The 15800-nt window shown below is 57.5% G+C and overlaps 1 protein-coding gene across 6 annotated transcripts; it reads left to right on the forward strand.

Moving 5' to 3' along the window:
* Positions 1–371: 371 nt before the first annotated feature.
* Positions 372–15729, forward strand: EPHB6 (EPH receptor B6). 6 transcript variants are annotated; one of them, XM_045495957.1, is made up of 19 exons: positions 1542–1653; positions 7462–7597; positions 8360–8431; positions 8728–8927; positions 9202–9266; positions 9454–10207; positions 10940–11095; positions 11467–11823; positions 11945–12069; positions 12197–12359; positions 12629–12743; positions 12991–13043; positions 13265–13384; positions 13500–13747; positions 14013–14186; positions 14420–14569; positions 14829–15022; positions 15143–15298; positions 15407–15729. In XM_045495957.1, exons 4-19 carry the CDS (start codon positions 8828–8830, stop codon positions 15513–15515), a joined length of 3039 nt encoding a protein of 1012 aa, XP_045351913.1. In that variant the 5' UTR covers positions 1542–1653; positions 7462–7597; positions 8360–8431; positions 8728–8827; the 3' UTR covers positions 15516–15729. The 6 variants fall into 6 exon arrangements, with proteins under 6 accessions (XP_045351911.1, XP_045351912.1, XP_045351915.1 ...); XM_045495958.1 differs by lacking the exon at positions 1542–1653 and adding an exon at positions 4485–4502; XM_045495955.1 differs by lacking the exons at positions 1542–1653; positions 7462–7597 and adding an exon at positions 372–489.
* Positions 15730–15800: the final 71 nt, after the last annotated feature.

Genomic DNA, 15800 nt, shown 5'->3' on the forward strand with positions numbered 1-15800 from the left:
CACTCATTCAGCCAATTCATTAAAGCCGGTTTGTTTCTCCCAGGTGCCTTCTAATGAGTTGCATTGTTTCCTTTATTGTGCTTGTTGGCTCACAGATCTCTTTCACAATTTTCCTCGGTTTCTGAATGCTCCTTAAGTACCACTTTTGTGATCAGCCCTTTTGCAGCTAGCTAGCGCTTTCCCTCGTCTTGCATAAACGAAGTAAGTAAGTGGGAGAACTGAGATGCCACCCGGTGATACGGGGAGGAGGGGGGAAAGGCCAGAGGGACTTCCACCAGTCGCCTGTGTTCCTTGAAAGAACCAGCAGGTGGTAGCAGCACTTCGTGGGAAAGCCCCGGCTCAGCGCTGTAGGACCGGAACAATAGACCCCCCAAATCCTGTCCCCGGTCGGAGGAAGAGGCTCGGGGTGGGCGGAAACATTTTTCCTCGCGGCGCCCCCTCGGTCCCTCCAACCTTCCAGGCACCTCCCAACGCCTCAGATCCCTGTGGGTAGGTTCTCCCTGGGGAGCGGGCAGAGGTGGAGCCACCCAGGGGTGCACGACTTGCCCGGGCAATGCAAAGCCAGGCACCTACATCTGGACTTCCCCTTTCAGACCCAGGCTTCCCAGCCCTTTGGGGAGGGTGGAGTCAGCAGCCCCAACGTTGACCAAGATCCAGGGTCACGAAGAGGCGGAAGAGTTTAAGGCTAGATCACAGACACTTTCATAACCCAGATGCGCACCCCCCCCCCCGCCACCGCTCCACTGCTGCCTACCCATCCCCACCCCACCCCCGTACCCTCCGAGATTTCTCAGTTTGTCTTTCCCTCCACCCCCTTCTTTTCCTTCTTTCTCTTCTTCGCAGCTCACGCCCACCTTAGTTTAAACCTGAGTAGGAACTAAAACAGCGGGTTTAGTTCCTAGAGTTGAAGCTGAAAAGCAGGGGTGGGGAGAGGGCGCGGGCGTTCGGGCCGGCTGCAGCGCTGCCCTGCCCTGCCCCGCCGTGCCCCGCGGTGCCCCGGGCGTCGGCCGGCCGCCCGTGCGCTTCGCTCCCGGGGACCCGAGCCCGCGCCCGGCCCGGGGGTCTAAACACCTCGGCCCGCCGCCCGCGCCCTCCGGGCCCCTCGCGCGCGCCTCCCCCGGCGCCCCGGTCCCCCCGCCGCGCGCGGCCGGGAGGAGGAGGCGCCCCCGCCCGGCGCTCAGGCGGGCCCAGGGCGAGCCCCGCGCCTCCACCCCGCTCTCCCCCGCGCATCGCCGCCCAGGCCGGGAGGGCGGGCTCGGCTCCCCGGAAGAGGGGAGAAGGAGGGCGGCCGCAGGGGCCGGAGAGGGGCGGGCCGGGCTGCGAGGGACGCGGAGGGGGCGGGCCGGGCTGCTCTCGCCCCTGCCGCCGCTCCAGAGCCGAGCAGCGGGCGGCGGGACCCGCGACCGAGCGCGGCGACGGCCAGCGCGACGCGGGCCCCGCGCGATCCCCGGGCGCCCCGCCTCCAGAGCAGCCCCCGCCGCCGGCCACCGCCCCCCGGCCGCCCCGGAACCCCGGAGACGCGCGGCGGCGAGCGGACCCGGGCCGCGGGCAGCGGGGTCCCCGCACCCGAGCGGAGACGCGGGCGCCGCGGCTCCACCGCGGGGCCTCGGAGGGTGGGGGGCGCAGACCTGCGGAGCCTGCGGCCGGCGGAAGGTGAGCCCCGGGGTGCCAGGCGGCGTTGAGGGGGTGGGGGGGGGGCGGTGTGCCTGGGGACAGAGGCGTCCAGGTTTGCAAAAGTAGAGGGGCCCTCCAGACCGGGCCTCTGCAGATCCTGGGGGGCCCCCTGGGGGAGTGCTGAGTGTCCTTCCCCAAGGCGAAGGTGGGTTCGTGAGGGGTGCGAAACTGTCCACGCTGGCTGCCCGACCTCTGACCAGCCATCACTGACACCACTGTCACCCTCGCTGCTGCGATCCCCCACTGTGTCTCCCGAGGCGCTGCTCTGGCTCTGGGTTGGGGGTCCTGACGTAGGGGTCCTCGCCAAGCCGGGCCCCCAGCGTTCCGAAGAGGATCGCCCACCCTTCTGACTCCCGTGGCATCTCTCCAATCCCCACGGAGCTGGGAGGGGCGAGGACGTTGATCCCACGCCTGCCCCCGGCTCCCCCACCCCCATTCCCACCCCTAAGCCGTGGAGCGGAGAGAAGGCTCCGTTCGTGCTCCCCGGCCGTAACCCCCAAGTTGCAACCAAAGTCTGCTGCTTGCTTCTGCCCCAGCTCCACCCCCTCGCTTTGCATCTGGGTGCTTGGCCCTACCTGCCCCCCACCCCCACCCTCCAATCTTGGCTGTCTGGCACCCTCGCTCCTCCCATCCCTGGGGGAGCTGGCCTGGGCCCAGCATAGCTGATGTTGTAATGTCCCTGGCGGTGCCGGTGGAGAGAAGCGGCTGGGCCTGTTCCCAATAAGTTAAACCGGGGCCAGGCCCTCCACCCGCCAGGAGAACTTGACTCAGGTTCCAGAAGGGGAGATGCTGGCTGGGTGGGAAGGTGCTGTGGAACTGTTGGCAGTGCGGGGAGATGTCCAGGTAATGGGCATTGCCTGATTGGGACTTGTCGTTTGTTGAGGGTGCTGTTCTGAGGGGCTGCTTGGTTCTTTCAGAGCAGTGGCCCTTTTTCCTTGCAGGAAGGCGAGGGTGGGGGCTTCTGTGTACCTACCTAGTGGCCTAGAGAGGGGACTCCTTGGGAGTCTGTTGGTTCATTCAGGGCTCAAGAAGATGGCTGGCAGTGACGATTATGTCACCAGAGTGCCTAGGAGCAACAGGCACCAGCGGTCTGAGCATGTGAAGGGCTGGAACATTCCTCTTCTCTGCCGGCCGCTTTTCCAGCTCCTCACCTTCTCCTGAGCTAGGCCCCAGGTCCCATGTCCCCGCCGCACTCCCTCCCACTAGGTGGAGGCAGGTTGGCGGGGTTGGGGAGTTGAGGCAGCCTTGGTTTCCCTTTCTCTTCTTTCCTGTTCAGCTCGCACTCTCCCAGCCCAGATGTTTCGGCAGCAGCGACTCCTGGGGTAGAGGGCAGTCGACAGGCCCCCTGGGGGTAGAGTGGGGACAGACCCAGGGTGAGGAGAAGGGCTCGTGGGCATCAGTATGAGGAGCACTCTGGATCTGCTCTGATGTGCATGCTCACACACACACGCACACACACGCACACGCACTCCTCCCAGCACGCGTGCTGCCCTGCACCCATCTCGCCTCACACACATTGCCTCACACGCTCTCACACTTGCTCCCACGGGCACTGGTCCTGGCTCTTGGGGACTTCTACACTCTTCCATGTACTCCTCTCCCGCGGACACGTACTGACAGCACCAACATCCTCCCTTCCGCCCTTTTCCAAAGCCATGCGTGTGTCCGTGGTCCGTGCACAGCCAGAGTGGCTCAGTCTAAGTGGCTGTCTGCCACTCCCAGACACTGCCTGCATCTTAAAAGCCTCCCCCAGCTCCACAGCCTGGGAGTGGGAGGCACATTCGTCTGCATCTGCGTGCTCTGGGGGACATTCTTGGAGCCTGGAGGCCTCAAGGGACACAGGACTCTCCTCTGCTAGGTAATCCACAAATTGGCTTCTCCCACCAGGGCGGCAGGGGCCAGAAGCGCCAGAGGACAGCCATGTCCTCACTATGTGCTCTGGATGCCGCTGTAAGGACTGAGGGGATCCTTTCCAAGGCCGGCAGCCAGAGCTCCAAGAGACAGCGACTGAGACCATGTCCAAGGTGGAGATTAAAGGGTAGAGGCAGCAGCGTTAAGCTGAGCAAGGATTATCCTGGAATTTCCTGGGCGTTTAACAGCTGCAGAACAGGACGAGGACAGGGACTGTGCTTCTGACCCCTCCCACGCTGACCCTGTGGCTAACAGGTGTGAGGACCTGTCACACCACACATTAACCATTGGCCCCTTTGCCCTTGGGACCTCCCTTGCCCTGCTGGGCCCCGCAGCCTGCTTTGCCTCTCCGAATGCTCCCGTCTGGGCTCACTTAGTGACGATGCCCTTGGCTTGTGCTCTGAGTGTCCAGCCGCCTTGGTCCCCCCTTGAAAGCTACAGTCCTTTGCCTAGGACCGAGTAAGAGAAGCATGGTACTGTCAGTGGGGCAGTTTGAACTTCTTCGGAGAGAAGCTTAAAGAAAATCCAGGGATAAAGTTATTTTGCTCATTTATTCCCAACTCCTACTGCCTCTTTCTCTCTGCTTTCTTCTTATAGATGAAAATCTCTAGATTATTTTGAAACCCAGAGAGAAAAAGGGGGTGGGGGGAGGATAACATGTAAACATACGCTAGGTTAGTCTGGGTTTTGAAAATCTTTTCCTTTTTTTTTTTTTTTTGTTTCGATGGTCATGATGAGATTTTGTTTTAATTGTAAAAATGAGATACGCTCGTTGTAACAAGGAAACCCATTGGAATATACGTAAGACAAAGTTAATAACCCCCCACCTACCATCCTTCATTTCTCCCTCCTACAGGAACCAGTCTTAACGGCTCAGTGTATTTTCTGCCATACCTTCCTTCAAGCTTATTCATAAGGTTTATATCACTTAATGTTTTTAAGACTCATTTTGTGGATTGAGGTGCATAAACTATATTAAGCCACCTCAGTTTGTTCATAAAATTACCGTATTTAACATTTCAATTCGAGGACAGTTAATTTTTTAAATTCTTACAGATGTACTCATTTAATGTATTTTTAAGTCTCTCATTTTTAAAGATAACAGAACTCAGAAGCTATGATTTATAAGCTAAGAGTCTACACATCTTTCATCTTTGCCAGTTTCTGGAAACAAAACACAATTCTGATGCCTACGAACTGTCATATTTTTATAAACCAAAGAAATGTAGCAGGCTTGTGGATGCAGTGTGTCTACTATAGCGAAAAGATGTAAAGTGATATATGTAGAAAAGAAGCTGAGAAAAAAAATGTGAAGTCATAGAATGCAATTTTTGTCATATGAAATTTTGTCTAATCAGTCTTCTTTTCTGAGCTACCATTTTCCATCCACATTTCTGCTGCTTCTGGTGTTCTGTTTTTCAAACCATACACACATCTGAAATGTGAATGTTTCCCTGATTGGGAGAAGTTTTCTGCTCTTTCATGGCTTAAAGGATTTCTCAACATGGACCGGTTCCCTTCACGAGCTCAAGAAGTTAGAGGAATCCAAAGCAGGCCCACCCTCACACCACCCCCATCCCCCCCCGCCCCCCAGCCTGTGTTGCAAGAGGGATGCCCTTGACTGCTTCTAGGACACACTCCTAGACTAAATGCAGGAAGATGTCCTAGTCCTCAGCCACTGAAGGCACCTTTGAAAATCAAGTTCTAAGTCCTGCTTGTTTAGTATTCCAGGCAGGTGGATGGAGCGCGTGTTCTTGTCACTTACATTTCTGCCTTTGAAACTTATTTCAAAAGAATCTGCGGTGGTAGGAATTAGCTGACAGCAGTTTCTTCCATATCTTAAAGTTTCCTCTTTCCTAATTTTTATTCTTGCCATAGAGATACACCCAAGTTCTTTTTATGTATTAAAAAGGAAAAGACTTGAATTTATCTGTCTTTTTTTTTTTGATAAGCGAGAATTGACCTAACCTCCTAGTCTCACTCAACCAGTTTTTGTTTTCTGAAGGAACTCATTTATAACTTTCAGTCTTCTGGATCCACATCGAAAAGAGGTCCCTTCGGACAGCAAGGGACACTTCTGGGTACTTGAAGATCCTCAACCATTTTTTAATGAATATCTTTGTTCTTGGCAAAAATCTGTACAAAATTTGGAAAGTGGCAATCCACACGCAATGTCTCCATTTAATTCTTTTCTTCCTGATGCCTCTTGAGGACAGAAGCTGAGTGGCTTTAACGTGTTCTCTAATTGCTTTTGCTTTTGCTCTTTTCTGGATCCTCTGGAGACAGGCCAGCTTCATGTTGTCATTAAGATGCACGCTGAGGCTGTGCATACACGCCCTATTGTAGCCACAAGCGACTGTGTTGCTTGTATTGTGGGTCATCAAAGCAAATACTTTGCCATCCCTCATCTTCTAGAATGTTCCATATTGCGCAGCTGATATGATCTGCAGTATATCTCTTCCCTCTTGTTGTCTCCCCCACCCCCCCCCAAAAATTCATTGAGATGCATCCAAAGTGTTTATTATTCCTTCTCCATGATTATTTGTCTAGTTATAAGTTGAAGAAGACACAGTGCTTACAGTTTTTTCTTTGTTACATATTCCAGAATCTATCCATCTTCTGCCTGAAAGAGGCTATTTTGGAGAATATCTGCTGGGCAAATGATATAATAGCTTTCCTTGTTTAAAGACATTTTGCTGGCATTTTCAGTTCTTGATAACAGCATTCCTAAAGACCCTATAGCGCTGGACAGAGTCTGGTCTGCCTTGGTGTGACAAGCATGTCTCCAAATTAAGCCACAGAGAGTTTGGGGGATGCAGCCACAACATGAGTTCCTTCAGGATATTTACTGAGCAGCCATTGGTGGTGGGGCCCTGCTTTTTTACTTCACGGTCTCCCTGTTCTTTGAAACATTTAGTCTGTGAATAATTCTAGCAGCATTGAGGACAGTATTTGCAAAGAACCTCTGTTTCTCAGGAATCATTTGCCGTATGGCAATGCTTCCTTTTTTTTCTGGGTTTATTGAGAGACCATTGACGTATACCCTCGTGTAAGTTTAAGGTGTACAACCAGGTGATTTGGAAATGCTTCTTACTTGCTATATGCTCTAAGTTAAACTCTATCTCACAAGTAGGGTTCTAGTGGCATGAAAGGGAAATTTCAGTGGCTGATGGGCAGATACCCATTATGCACCAGCCCACACAGCTGCAAAAGCTGTGCCCTTTCATGACAACCACATGGGGGTGACACTGAAGGCTTCATCTTGCAAGACAGCCAGCGTTGCCGGGAGAAATTAGATTAGCAGGAATCAAATTATGACTTTCTTATTTATCGAAGTTAAATAGTGCAGTAGTTTGATTTTGACCTCATTATGAAATGTGCAGTTTTCAATGATGGTGTGGATCACCTGGCCACGACTGTCCTGGAGGAAATAGGTTCCAGTTTCCAATGGCTTTCTTTTTTCTCTCTCAGTTTGACGGCTTTGAACAACCTGCCTCTTATTTTCTTCTTCACAGAAATAAATGGAATGTACCGCTCTGGTCCATGCAACTTGCAGACTTTTGAGACTCAGTCACAAGGAGAGAAATGGGTCCCCACTAATCTCTAGACCAATGAGCAAAGGCAGGTCTGAGCCCACTGGTCTTCATCGTGACCCTGGAGGCAGCCATGCCCCCTCGTCATGTGCTTGTGAGCCATGGGGGTGTGCTTGTACAGGGATGGCCTTTTTAGGTTCCCAACTGGGAACACACTTTATACCATTCTGCATGGACTACTTACCCTTAGAAATTATTTTTGTAATCAGTGCATAAACTGTTGTCCTTATTCTTTTTTAAGGTTGTGCCATAATTTATTAACCATCTTTCTCTTGATGAACAGTTACTTTACAGGTTTTTCCCTTCCAAACAATTCTGCAATAAATATCCGTGTTTGAACTTCTGTGCAACCAGATCCAAACATAGAGTACTGGGGCGCCTGGGTGGCTCAGTCACTTGAGCATCCCACTTCAGCTCAGGTCACTATCTCACGGTTCGCAAGTTTGAGCCCCACATCGGGCTCTGTGCTGACAGCTCAGCCTGGAGCCTGCTTCGGATTCTGTGTCTCCCTCTCTCTCTGTTCCTTCCCTGCTTGTACTCTGTCTCTCTCTCTCTCAAAAATAAATAAAGGTTGAAAAAAAAAAATGATACAGTACCTGAAGGACAAACTCTCAGAAGTGAAGCTGCTAGCTAGACATTGCCAAGTGTCCTTCCAAGAGAAAACACCAGTTTGAACTTACAAGCGCCGTGAATCTAGAGAGCCTGTTTCTCACATTTCCTTCAACCCAGGGCATTTTTCATCTCCTAGGACAAGATGGCATGCCACTGTTGTTTCCCCATTCTGTCCTCTCATTGTGAGCGTGCTAGAAGCATTTTTTCCTATATGTGGCATACATTTATTTTTCCGCATGCCATAGAAGTGTACCCCTTGTGGACAGGAGACCTCTGTTCACAAATGTAGGCATGCCAGTCCCCCAGAGCTCAACCCCTTCTCCACTCCTCAGACGGCATCTTTATGCCTATGTTCTTCTCATGTCTGTTCCCCCACCCTCCCTCCCATCATACCCCACAGCTCTTTCCTGTGTTCCCTCTTGCTTCACTGCCTCTTTGCAATGTCTAGAGTGTCCAGGTCTTATGTGGGTCAGGAGGTGCTGGCGAGGGGGAATCGTGTGTCCTTAGGGAAGGAGCAGCTTTCTACTCTGCTTGTTTTAATGAGGAGAATCTTCTGACTTCCAACGCAGGGTGGCCGTAGGAGGAGGAGAGGAGAGGAAATGAAGAGAAAGAACTGAAATAGCTCCTTCCAGAAGAAAAGGGTAAGACTGGCCCAGAATTACCCTGTGCTCTAAGGGAGGGCCGTGAGAAATGCTCAGAGATGGGTCACCTGTGGGAAGTAGGGAGGGAATGACCCATCACATGGCCCTCTAAGATGGCAGACTTAGCGCAAGTCAGGAGAAAGTCGGCTTCCTACAGGCCCTTACCCCTCGGTTGGTGCTGGGGTGGTTTGAGAGCTATCGGACAAGACACAGAGTCAGGTTTTGGGGTCTGGGCCATCTGTGTAGCAGTGGAGTTCCCTGCCACCTGCCTCTTCTGGTCCTATGTGTCTCCCTAGGAAACACGTTCGGCAGCAGACCCCCAGTCTTACAAAGCAGCAGCCCCGCCTGGGAGCAGGGTGGTGGCCAGGGCAATGGTGGGAGCCCTGAAGATGCCCCATGGCTGCTGAGGGGGCCGCCCGGTCAGGGAGCGGAGTGGCGGGCATGGTGTGCAGTCTCTGGGTCCTGGGGCTGGCGTCCTCAGTTCTGGCTCTGGAAGGTAAGAGGGAGGGGAGACTGGAGAATTCCCTACCTGCCACCGTGGGTGGGAAATGGGAAAGATTCAGAAAAGGCAGAAAAGAGTGAAGACGTCAAGAAGGGGCAAAGGATGGGGAAGGTTTCCGAGAAAGGCTCCTGACAGACAGCTGTGCCCCTGCTGGTGGATCCGAAGGACCAGGGAGGGGAATTCTTGTTTTCCTCATGGGAATGTGGTGAGGGTTAGCAGCACCGGCCGGAGGCTTGGCCGTTGAGTGTCCCTTCTTATCTCTGGGCAGAGGTACTTCTGGACACCACTGGAGAGACATCCGAGATTGGCTGGCTCACCTACCCACCAGGCGGGGTGAGTGGCATTCCTGACCCCAGTGCACCTCCCCCACCCTGCTCCTAGAGTGCGGAACTTGGGAGGGAGGCCCTGGGTAGAGACTGATGGGGTAAGACTCATTCTCCCGAGAGGAACAGGACTTCTGCGTGTTCTTACCCCGCTCTGCATGCAGCTAACAGTGTCTCCCCGGCCGCCCTCCCTACAGTGGGATGAAGTGAGCGTTCTGGACGACCAGCGACGCCTGACTCGGACCTTCGAGGCATGCCATGTGGCAGGGGCCCCTCCGGGCACCGGGCAGGACAACTGGCTGCAGACACACTTTGTGGAGCGACGAGGAGCGCAGAGGGCACACATCAGACTCCACTTCTCCGTGCGGGCGTGTGCCAGCCTGGGCGTGGCCGGAGGCACCTGCCGGGAGACCTTCACGCTTTACTACCGCCAGGCGGAGGAGCCCGATGGCCCCGACAGCGTTTCCTCCTGGCACCTCAAACGCTGGACCAAGGTGGACACGATTGCAGCAGACGAGAGCTTCCCCGCCTCCTCCGCCTGGGCCGTGGGCCCGCGCGGCGCTGGGCAGCGGGCCGGGCTGCAGCTGAATGTCAAAGAGAGGAGCTTCGGCCCCCTCACCCAGCGCGGCTTCTACGTGGCCTTCCAGGACACGGGGGCGTGCCTGGCCTTAGTGGCGGTCAAGCTCTTCTCCTACACCTGCCCCTCCGTTCTCCGCGCCTTCGCCTCCTTCCCTGAGACGCAGGCCAGTGGGGCCGGAGGCGCCTCCCTGGTGGCCGCCGTGGGCACCTGTGTGGCTCACGCAGAGCCAGAGGAGGATGGAGGTGGGGGACAGGCCGGGGGGAGCCCCCCCAGGCTGCACTGCAATGGGGAGGGCAAGTGGATGGTAGCTGTTGGGGGCTGCCGCTGCCAGCCAGGGCACCAGCCCGCCCGCGGAGACAAGGCCTGCCAAGGTGAGATTCTGCCACTGTGCACTTGCCCAAGATCTCCCCACCCATCTCCCGACCTTTGGGCGCCTCTGCTGAATACCCCAAACTTTACTTTGTCCTCCAAAAGTTCAGGAATAAGCTATTTTTAGGAAAGGACACTTGTTTTCTCCAGACTTATTTTCTAAAGCACACAAATGTGGTGTCATAGGCTCATCTCAAATTTCTAGAACCTTCTGGAGACTTCCACATTGCTGAGCCTCCTGGGGCTGCAGGCCTGGGAAGTGATGGAGATCACACTCCTGGGTTATCTTGGGGTGGGTCCTTTGTCCCTATATGCCATGTAATTCGGAAGTGATCCTCACAGGGCCAGGTGACCAGGATGCAGGTGGGAGAAGGCAGTGGATACCAGCCAAGGGGGATGCTTCTGTTGCAGGGTAGAGGCTGCGGAAGGCCTCTGCAGAGGGAGGTTACACGGTCGAGCCAGACACCTATATCAGGGGCTTGTCCTGCCCATAGCCCCCCACTGCACCTCACTTTTTCCATCCAAGGAAATGCAGTTCCCACCCCAGTCACCTGGTGGAAGTAATCTGCCTGAGTGAGGGAGAGAGGGAAGAGGGGGTGGGGGGTAGGTCTCAGGAGGAAAGGAGAGACCTCCCTGGGGAGTGGAAGGCTGGGAGGATGCCCGAGTGACGCATGTGGGCTCCGGAGGCAGTGAGTGGAGTGAGCCTGAAGTCCTCACCCGGTTCTGCCCCTCAGCCTGCCCCGAGGGCTCCTACAAGGCCATGGCTGGGAACGCCCCCTGCTTGCCCTGCCCAGCCCGCAGCCACGCCCCCGACCCTGCGGCGCCTGTTTGCCCCTGCCTTGAGGGCTTCTACAGGGCCGGTTCCGACCCCCCAGAGGCCCCCTGCACTGGTGAGTCTCCCACCAGCCCAGGGGGTGGAAATGGGACTGGGGGCGGCAGAGAAGGGGAGCCCAAGGGCTACACATGGGGCTGGTGTGCATTTGCAGTGACTTTTCTCCTGTTCCCTCATTTTCTCCCTCCCTGCTACACACCTCCTTCTCACCTTGACTCCATCTGCACTGGCCCACCTCCTACCCCTCCTCCCACCCACCGCCGCTTTCTGGTCCCCACCCCATGCTCTTGGTCTCCTCCCCTCTGGGCCACCTGCTGTCCCCTGCTTCCTAACTTCCTCCATCATGCCCACCCCTCCTCCCCCACCTCTACCCCAATGACTCCTTTCCCTGGCCCTGCTCGCTGCCCCCACCCCCGCCGGCCTCCCCAGGCCCGCCTTCGGCTCCCCGGGAGCTTTGGTTCGAGGTGCAAGGCTCAGTGCTCATGCTGCACTGGCGCCTGCCTCAGGAGCTGGGGGGACGCGGGGACCTGCTCTTCAATGTCGTGTGCAAGGAATGCGGAGGCCACCAGGAGCCTGGCACGGGCACCCCGGGCGCCTGTCGCCGCTGCAGGGATGAGGTGCACTTCGACCCCCGCCAGAGGGGCCTGACTGAGAGCCGAGTGTTAGTTGGGGGGCTCCGGGCACATGTGCCCTACATCCTGGAGGTGCAGGCTGTGAACGGGGTGTCAGAGCTCAGCCCCGACCCTCCCCAGGCTGCCGCCATCAATGTCAGCACCAGCCACGCAGGTGAGCCTTTTACTCTGCCTGACGCCTGGCCTGGCCTCCTTACAGCCCCCTCCCCCACTCCTGCTGCCGGGGGGGGGGGGGGCGGCCCTGGAGACCCTCCTACTAACCCCCCACACCCCAGTTCCCTCTGCAGTCCCTGCATTGCACCAGGTGAGCCGGGCATCCAACAGCATCACGGTGTCCTGGCCACAGCCAGACCAGACTAACGGGAATATCCTGGACTATCAGCTCCGCTACTATGACCAGGTGGGGAGGACAGGGGGTGCCCCACAGTGGGGCCAGGGGTGGGGGAGAGGTGCCAGGAAGCCTGGGGGTGGGAGCAGGGCTGAGGGACCAGACTGGGCAGCAGGGAGTGAACGGCTGTCACCCCCAGGCAGAAGATGAATCCCACTCCTTCACCCTGACCAGCGAGACCAACACAGCCACCGTGACCCAGCTGAGCCCTGGCCACATCTATGGCTTCCAGGTGCGGGCGCGGACTGCCGCAGGCCACGGCCCCTACGGGGGCAAGGTCTATTTCCAGACGCTGCCTCAAGGTGAGAGGAAGCCTGTATGGGGAGGGGGCAGCACCAGGGAATGGTGAGGAGAGGCCCAGGGGGCCCTCCAGGCCTTGACCCCTCACCCAGCACCCTCCAGACTAGAGATCGTGTGGGCCAGGAGGCTGAGGATAGTCTCATGGCTGAGCAGCTGGCCTTTGGGTCTGTGGGTGGGTCTGAGCAGGTGCACGGTGGGGGGCGGGGGGTATGTAGGTGTGCGTGCAGGGAAGGCCTTACCCACGAGTGATCTTGGGTGGCTGCTTCCTCAGGTGAGCTGTCCACCCAGCTGCCAGAGAGACTCTCCTTGGTAATTGGGTCCGTCCTGGGGGCCTTGGCCTTCCTCCTGCTGGCGGCCATCACCGTGCTGGCTGTCGTGTTCCGGAGGTGAGCCCCTTCCGGCCGTGTCCGGGCACCGCTCACCCCGCAGCACAGCCCCACGTCCTGCAGCCCCACAGCCCACCGCAGAAACCCCCACTGGCGCCCACCTCCCGCCACCCGGCCCCTTCCCTGGGGGTCCGTGCCCAGGTGGGAAGGAGGGATCACAGACCCCTGGCCGGAGGGTGGCCAGCGTGGGGGCTGAAAGGGGGACAGAACGGGAGGGAGTCATTCCAGGACTCTGGTTTGTCCTCAGGAAGCGGCGTGGGACGGGCTACACAGAGCAACTGCAGCAGTACAGCAGTCCAGGTGTGGGGTGGGGAGGGGCCGGGCCAGGACGGCGGGGGTGGGGGGGGCTCCCAGACCAAGAGCTGGGGGCTGAGCACAGCAGGCAAGGCTAGCTTCCCCCCAGGCTGAGGGGAAGCCCTTGACCCTGCCTTTGTAGGTAAGAGGGCACGCCCCCCCCCCCCCGGTGTGCGGGCAGCCTGGCCTTGCACCGCGCCCTCATGACGCACCCCATTTGCCCACAGGACTTGGGGTGAAGTATTACATCGACCCCTCCACGTACGAGGACCCCTGCCAGGCCATCCGGGAGTTTACCAGGGAGGTGGATCCCGCGTATATCAAGATCGAGGAGGTCATTGGGGCAGGTGTGCAGGGGCAGAGGAAGGGGATGGGAGGGACGGGATCCCTTCAAACTGGGGCAGGACACCGTGAGCCTGCAGTCCTTCCTCCATACTCCCCGACCTGCCGCTGTCCTCCCAGGCTCCTTTGGTGAAGTACGCAGGGGCCGCCTGCAGCCCCGGGGACGGCGGGAACAGGCTGTGGCCATCCAGGCCCTGTGGGCTGGAGGCACCGAGAGCCTCCAGATGACCTTTCTGGGCCAGGCTGCAGTCCTGGGCCAGTTCCAGCACCCCAACATCCTGCGGCTGGAGGGCGTGGTCACCAAGAGCCGGCCCCTCATGGTGCTGACGGAACTCATGGAGCTGGGTCCCCTGGACAGCTTCCTCAGGGTCAGTCCAGCCTGGGGGCCGGGAGGCGCGGCTGGGGAAGCCTGGGGTCCGGGGAGGTTTACACTTCTCAGCTGTCCCGGAGACAGGAGACAGAGCCCTATATCTTTGCTCCCCCACCCCCGCTGGTCTTCATCCTTCGTTCCCAGGCCATTTTCTGATTCCTTAATCCCCGCTCCCTCTCATGCTGATACCTGCTGGGCTGTGCAGCAGGTCAAGGCTTCCCACCCCGCTGCTGGAGGCTGAGCTCTGCCCCCCTGCCCCTCAGCAGCGGGAGGGCCAGTTCAGCAGCCTGCAGCTGGTGGCCATGCAGCGAGGAGTGGCCGCAGCCATGCAGTACCTGTCCAGCTTCGCCTTCGTGCACCGTGCCCTCTCTGCCCACAGCGTGCTGGTGAATAGCCACCTGGTGTGCAAAGTGGCTCGTCTTGGCCACAGTCCTCAGGTGAGAGCACTGCCGGCGGGGGGGGCTCAGCCTTTTCCAGAGGGCGCTGGAGGCCCAGCTGGGACCCAGGGTTGAACCACCCGTGGCATATCACAGTGTCTGAAGGGATGGGGCTCACCAGGGCTCCATCCAGGAGAGAACGCCGGGCAGACACGTGAGCACATAGCAGTCGCTCAATAAATGCGGCCGCTGAGATCATTATTGCTGCTGTTATTTCTAACCGCACCCCTCAGGGCCCAAGTTGTATGCTTCGGTGGGCAGCCCCAGAGGTCATCGCTCACGGAAAACATACAACGTCCAGTGACGTCTGGAGCTTTGGGATAGTGATGTGGGAAGTGATGAGTTATGGAGAGCGACCCTACTGGGATATGAGTGACCAGGAGGTGAGCTCTTGACCTAGACACTGCTGATCCCCCGCCCCCATCCTTCCAATCCACCAGCCTCACAGACTCATAGGTTCTTAGCCTCTAGTCTCTAATCTGCTCACACCGGAAGTTCTCTTGGCTTCCGTATCGTTAAGTCCCTTCCCTGCTCCAGCTTCATGCTCCGCCTGATCCCAGCCCACCCACTGACCTAACCAACAAGATACTCCTTTCCACTAGCAGTAGCTTCTCATCACCACGGTCTTCCTCCAACCCCCAGGTGCTAAATGCAATAGAACAGGAGTTCCGGCTTCCCCCACCTCCAGGCTGTCCTCCTGGACTACATCTGCTCATGCTAGACACTTGGCAGAAGGACCGTACCCAGCGGCCCCATTTTGACCAGCTGGTGGCTGCGTTTGACAAGATGATCCGAAAGCCAGACACTCTACAGGCTGACGGTGGCCCTGGGGACAGGTCTGCAGATTGGGGCTGGAGCCTGGGACAACCAGGGAGGGTAGATACAAACTGAAAACAAACTGAGGCGAGGGGGCTAAGATGAAGGGGAGACTTTGACACCCACCTCCCCTCACTTAGACCTTCCCAGGCCCTTCTGAACCCTGTGGCCCTGGACTTTCCTTCTCTGGACTCACCCCAGGCCTGGCTTTTGGCCATTGGACTGGAGTGCTACCAAGAAAACTTCTCCAAGTTTGGCCTCTGCACCTTCAGTGATGTGGTCCAGCTCGGCCTGGAGTAAGCAGGGAGAGAGGTGGGGTGGGGATTCCTCTGGGCCCAGGCCAGGGGTCATGCCTGGGATCTTAGAGAAGCGGGCCCAGACTTGATCCACTCCTCCCCCACCAGAGACCTGCCTGCCCTGGGCATCACCCTGGCTGGCCACCAGAAGAAACTGCTGCACAACATCCAACTCCTTCAGCGGCACCTGACACAGCCGGGCTCAGTGGAGGTCTGAGGCCTGGGCTCCAGCTGTGCGTGGGCGATGCCCCGGACAGCCCCGGCCTAGGTCCCAGGAGCGATATGCGAGACCAGAGCCAGTCTCCGTCCTGGCCTCCTCCTCGAGAGGCGCCTGCCTCACTACACCCACCCCCCTGGACGCTTCGCTCCCCAGTCCTCCTCTGGCCTCCTCCGCCCTCCCCCGCATTAAAGGGAAAGAAGAAACTTTGCAAGTTGGAAGTGTGGTGAGAGCTGAGTCTGCGAGGAAGGGCTGGGAAGGCCTCGGAGAAGGAGCGCAGGGCCA

Source organism: Leopardus geoffroyi, chromosome A2 (genome assembly GCF_018350155.1).
Source record: "Leopardus geoffroyi isolate Oge1 chromosome A2, O.geoffroyi_Oge1_pat1.0, whole genome shotgun sequence".
Classification (NCBI taxonomy): domain Eukaryota; kingdom Metazoa; phylum Chordata; class Mammalia; order Carnivora; family Felidae; genus Leopardus; species Leopardus geoffroyi.

What these genes read in the sequence shown, in the direction of transcription:
- EPHB6 (XM_045495955.1), top strand. Translation starts at nt 8,828, where the DNA reads ATGGCTGCTGAGGGGGCCGCCCGGTCAGGGAGCGGAGTGGCGGGCATG. An exon ending in TCACCTACCCACCAGGCGGG is followed by an intron (nt 9,267 to 9,453) that starts GTGAGTGGCATT and finishes CCCTCCCTACAG; the next exon opens with TGGGATGAAGTGAGCGTTCT. An exon ending in CCCTGGACAGCTTCCTCAGG is followed by an intron (nt 13,748 to 14,012) that starts GTCAGTCCAGCC and finishes CCTGCCCCTCAG; the next exon opens with CAGCGGGAGGGCCAGTTCAG.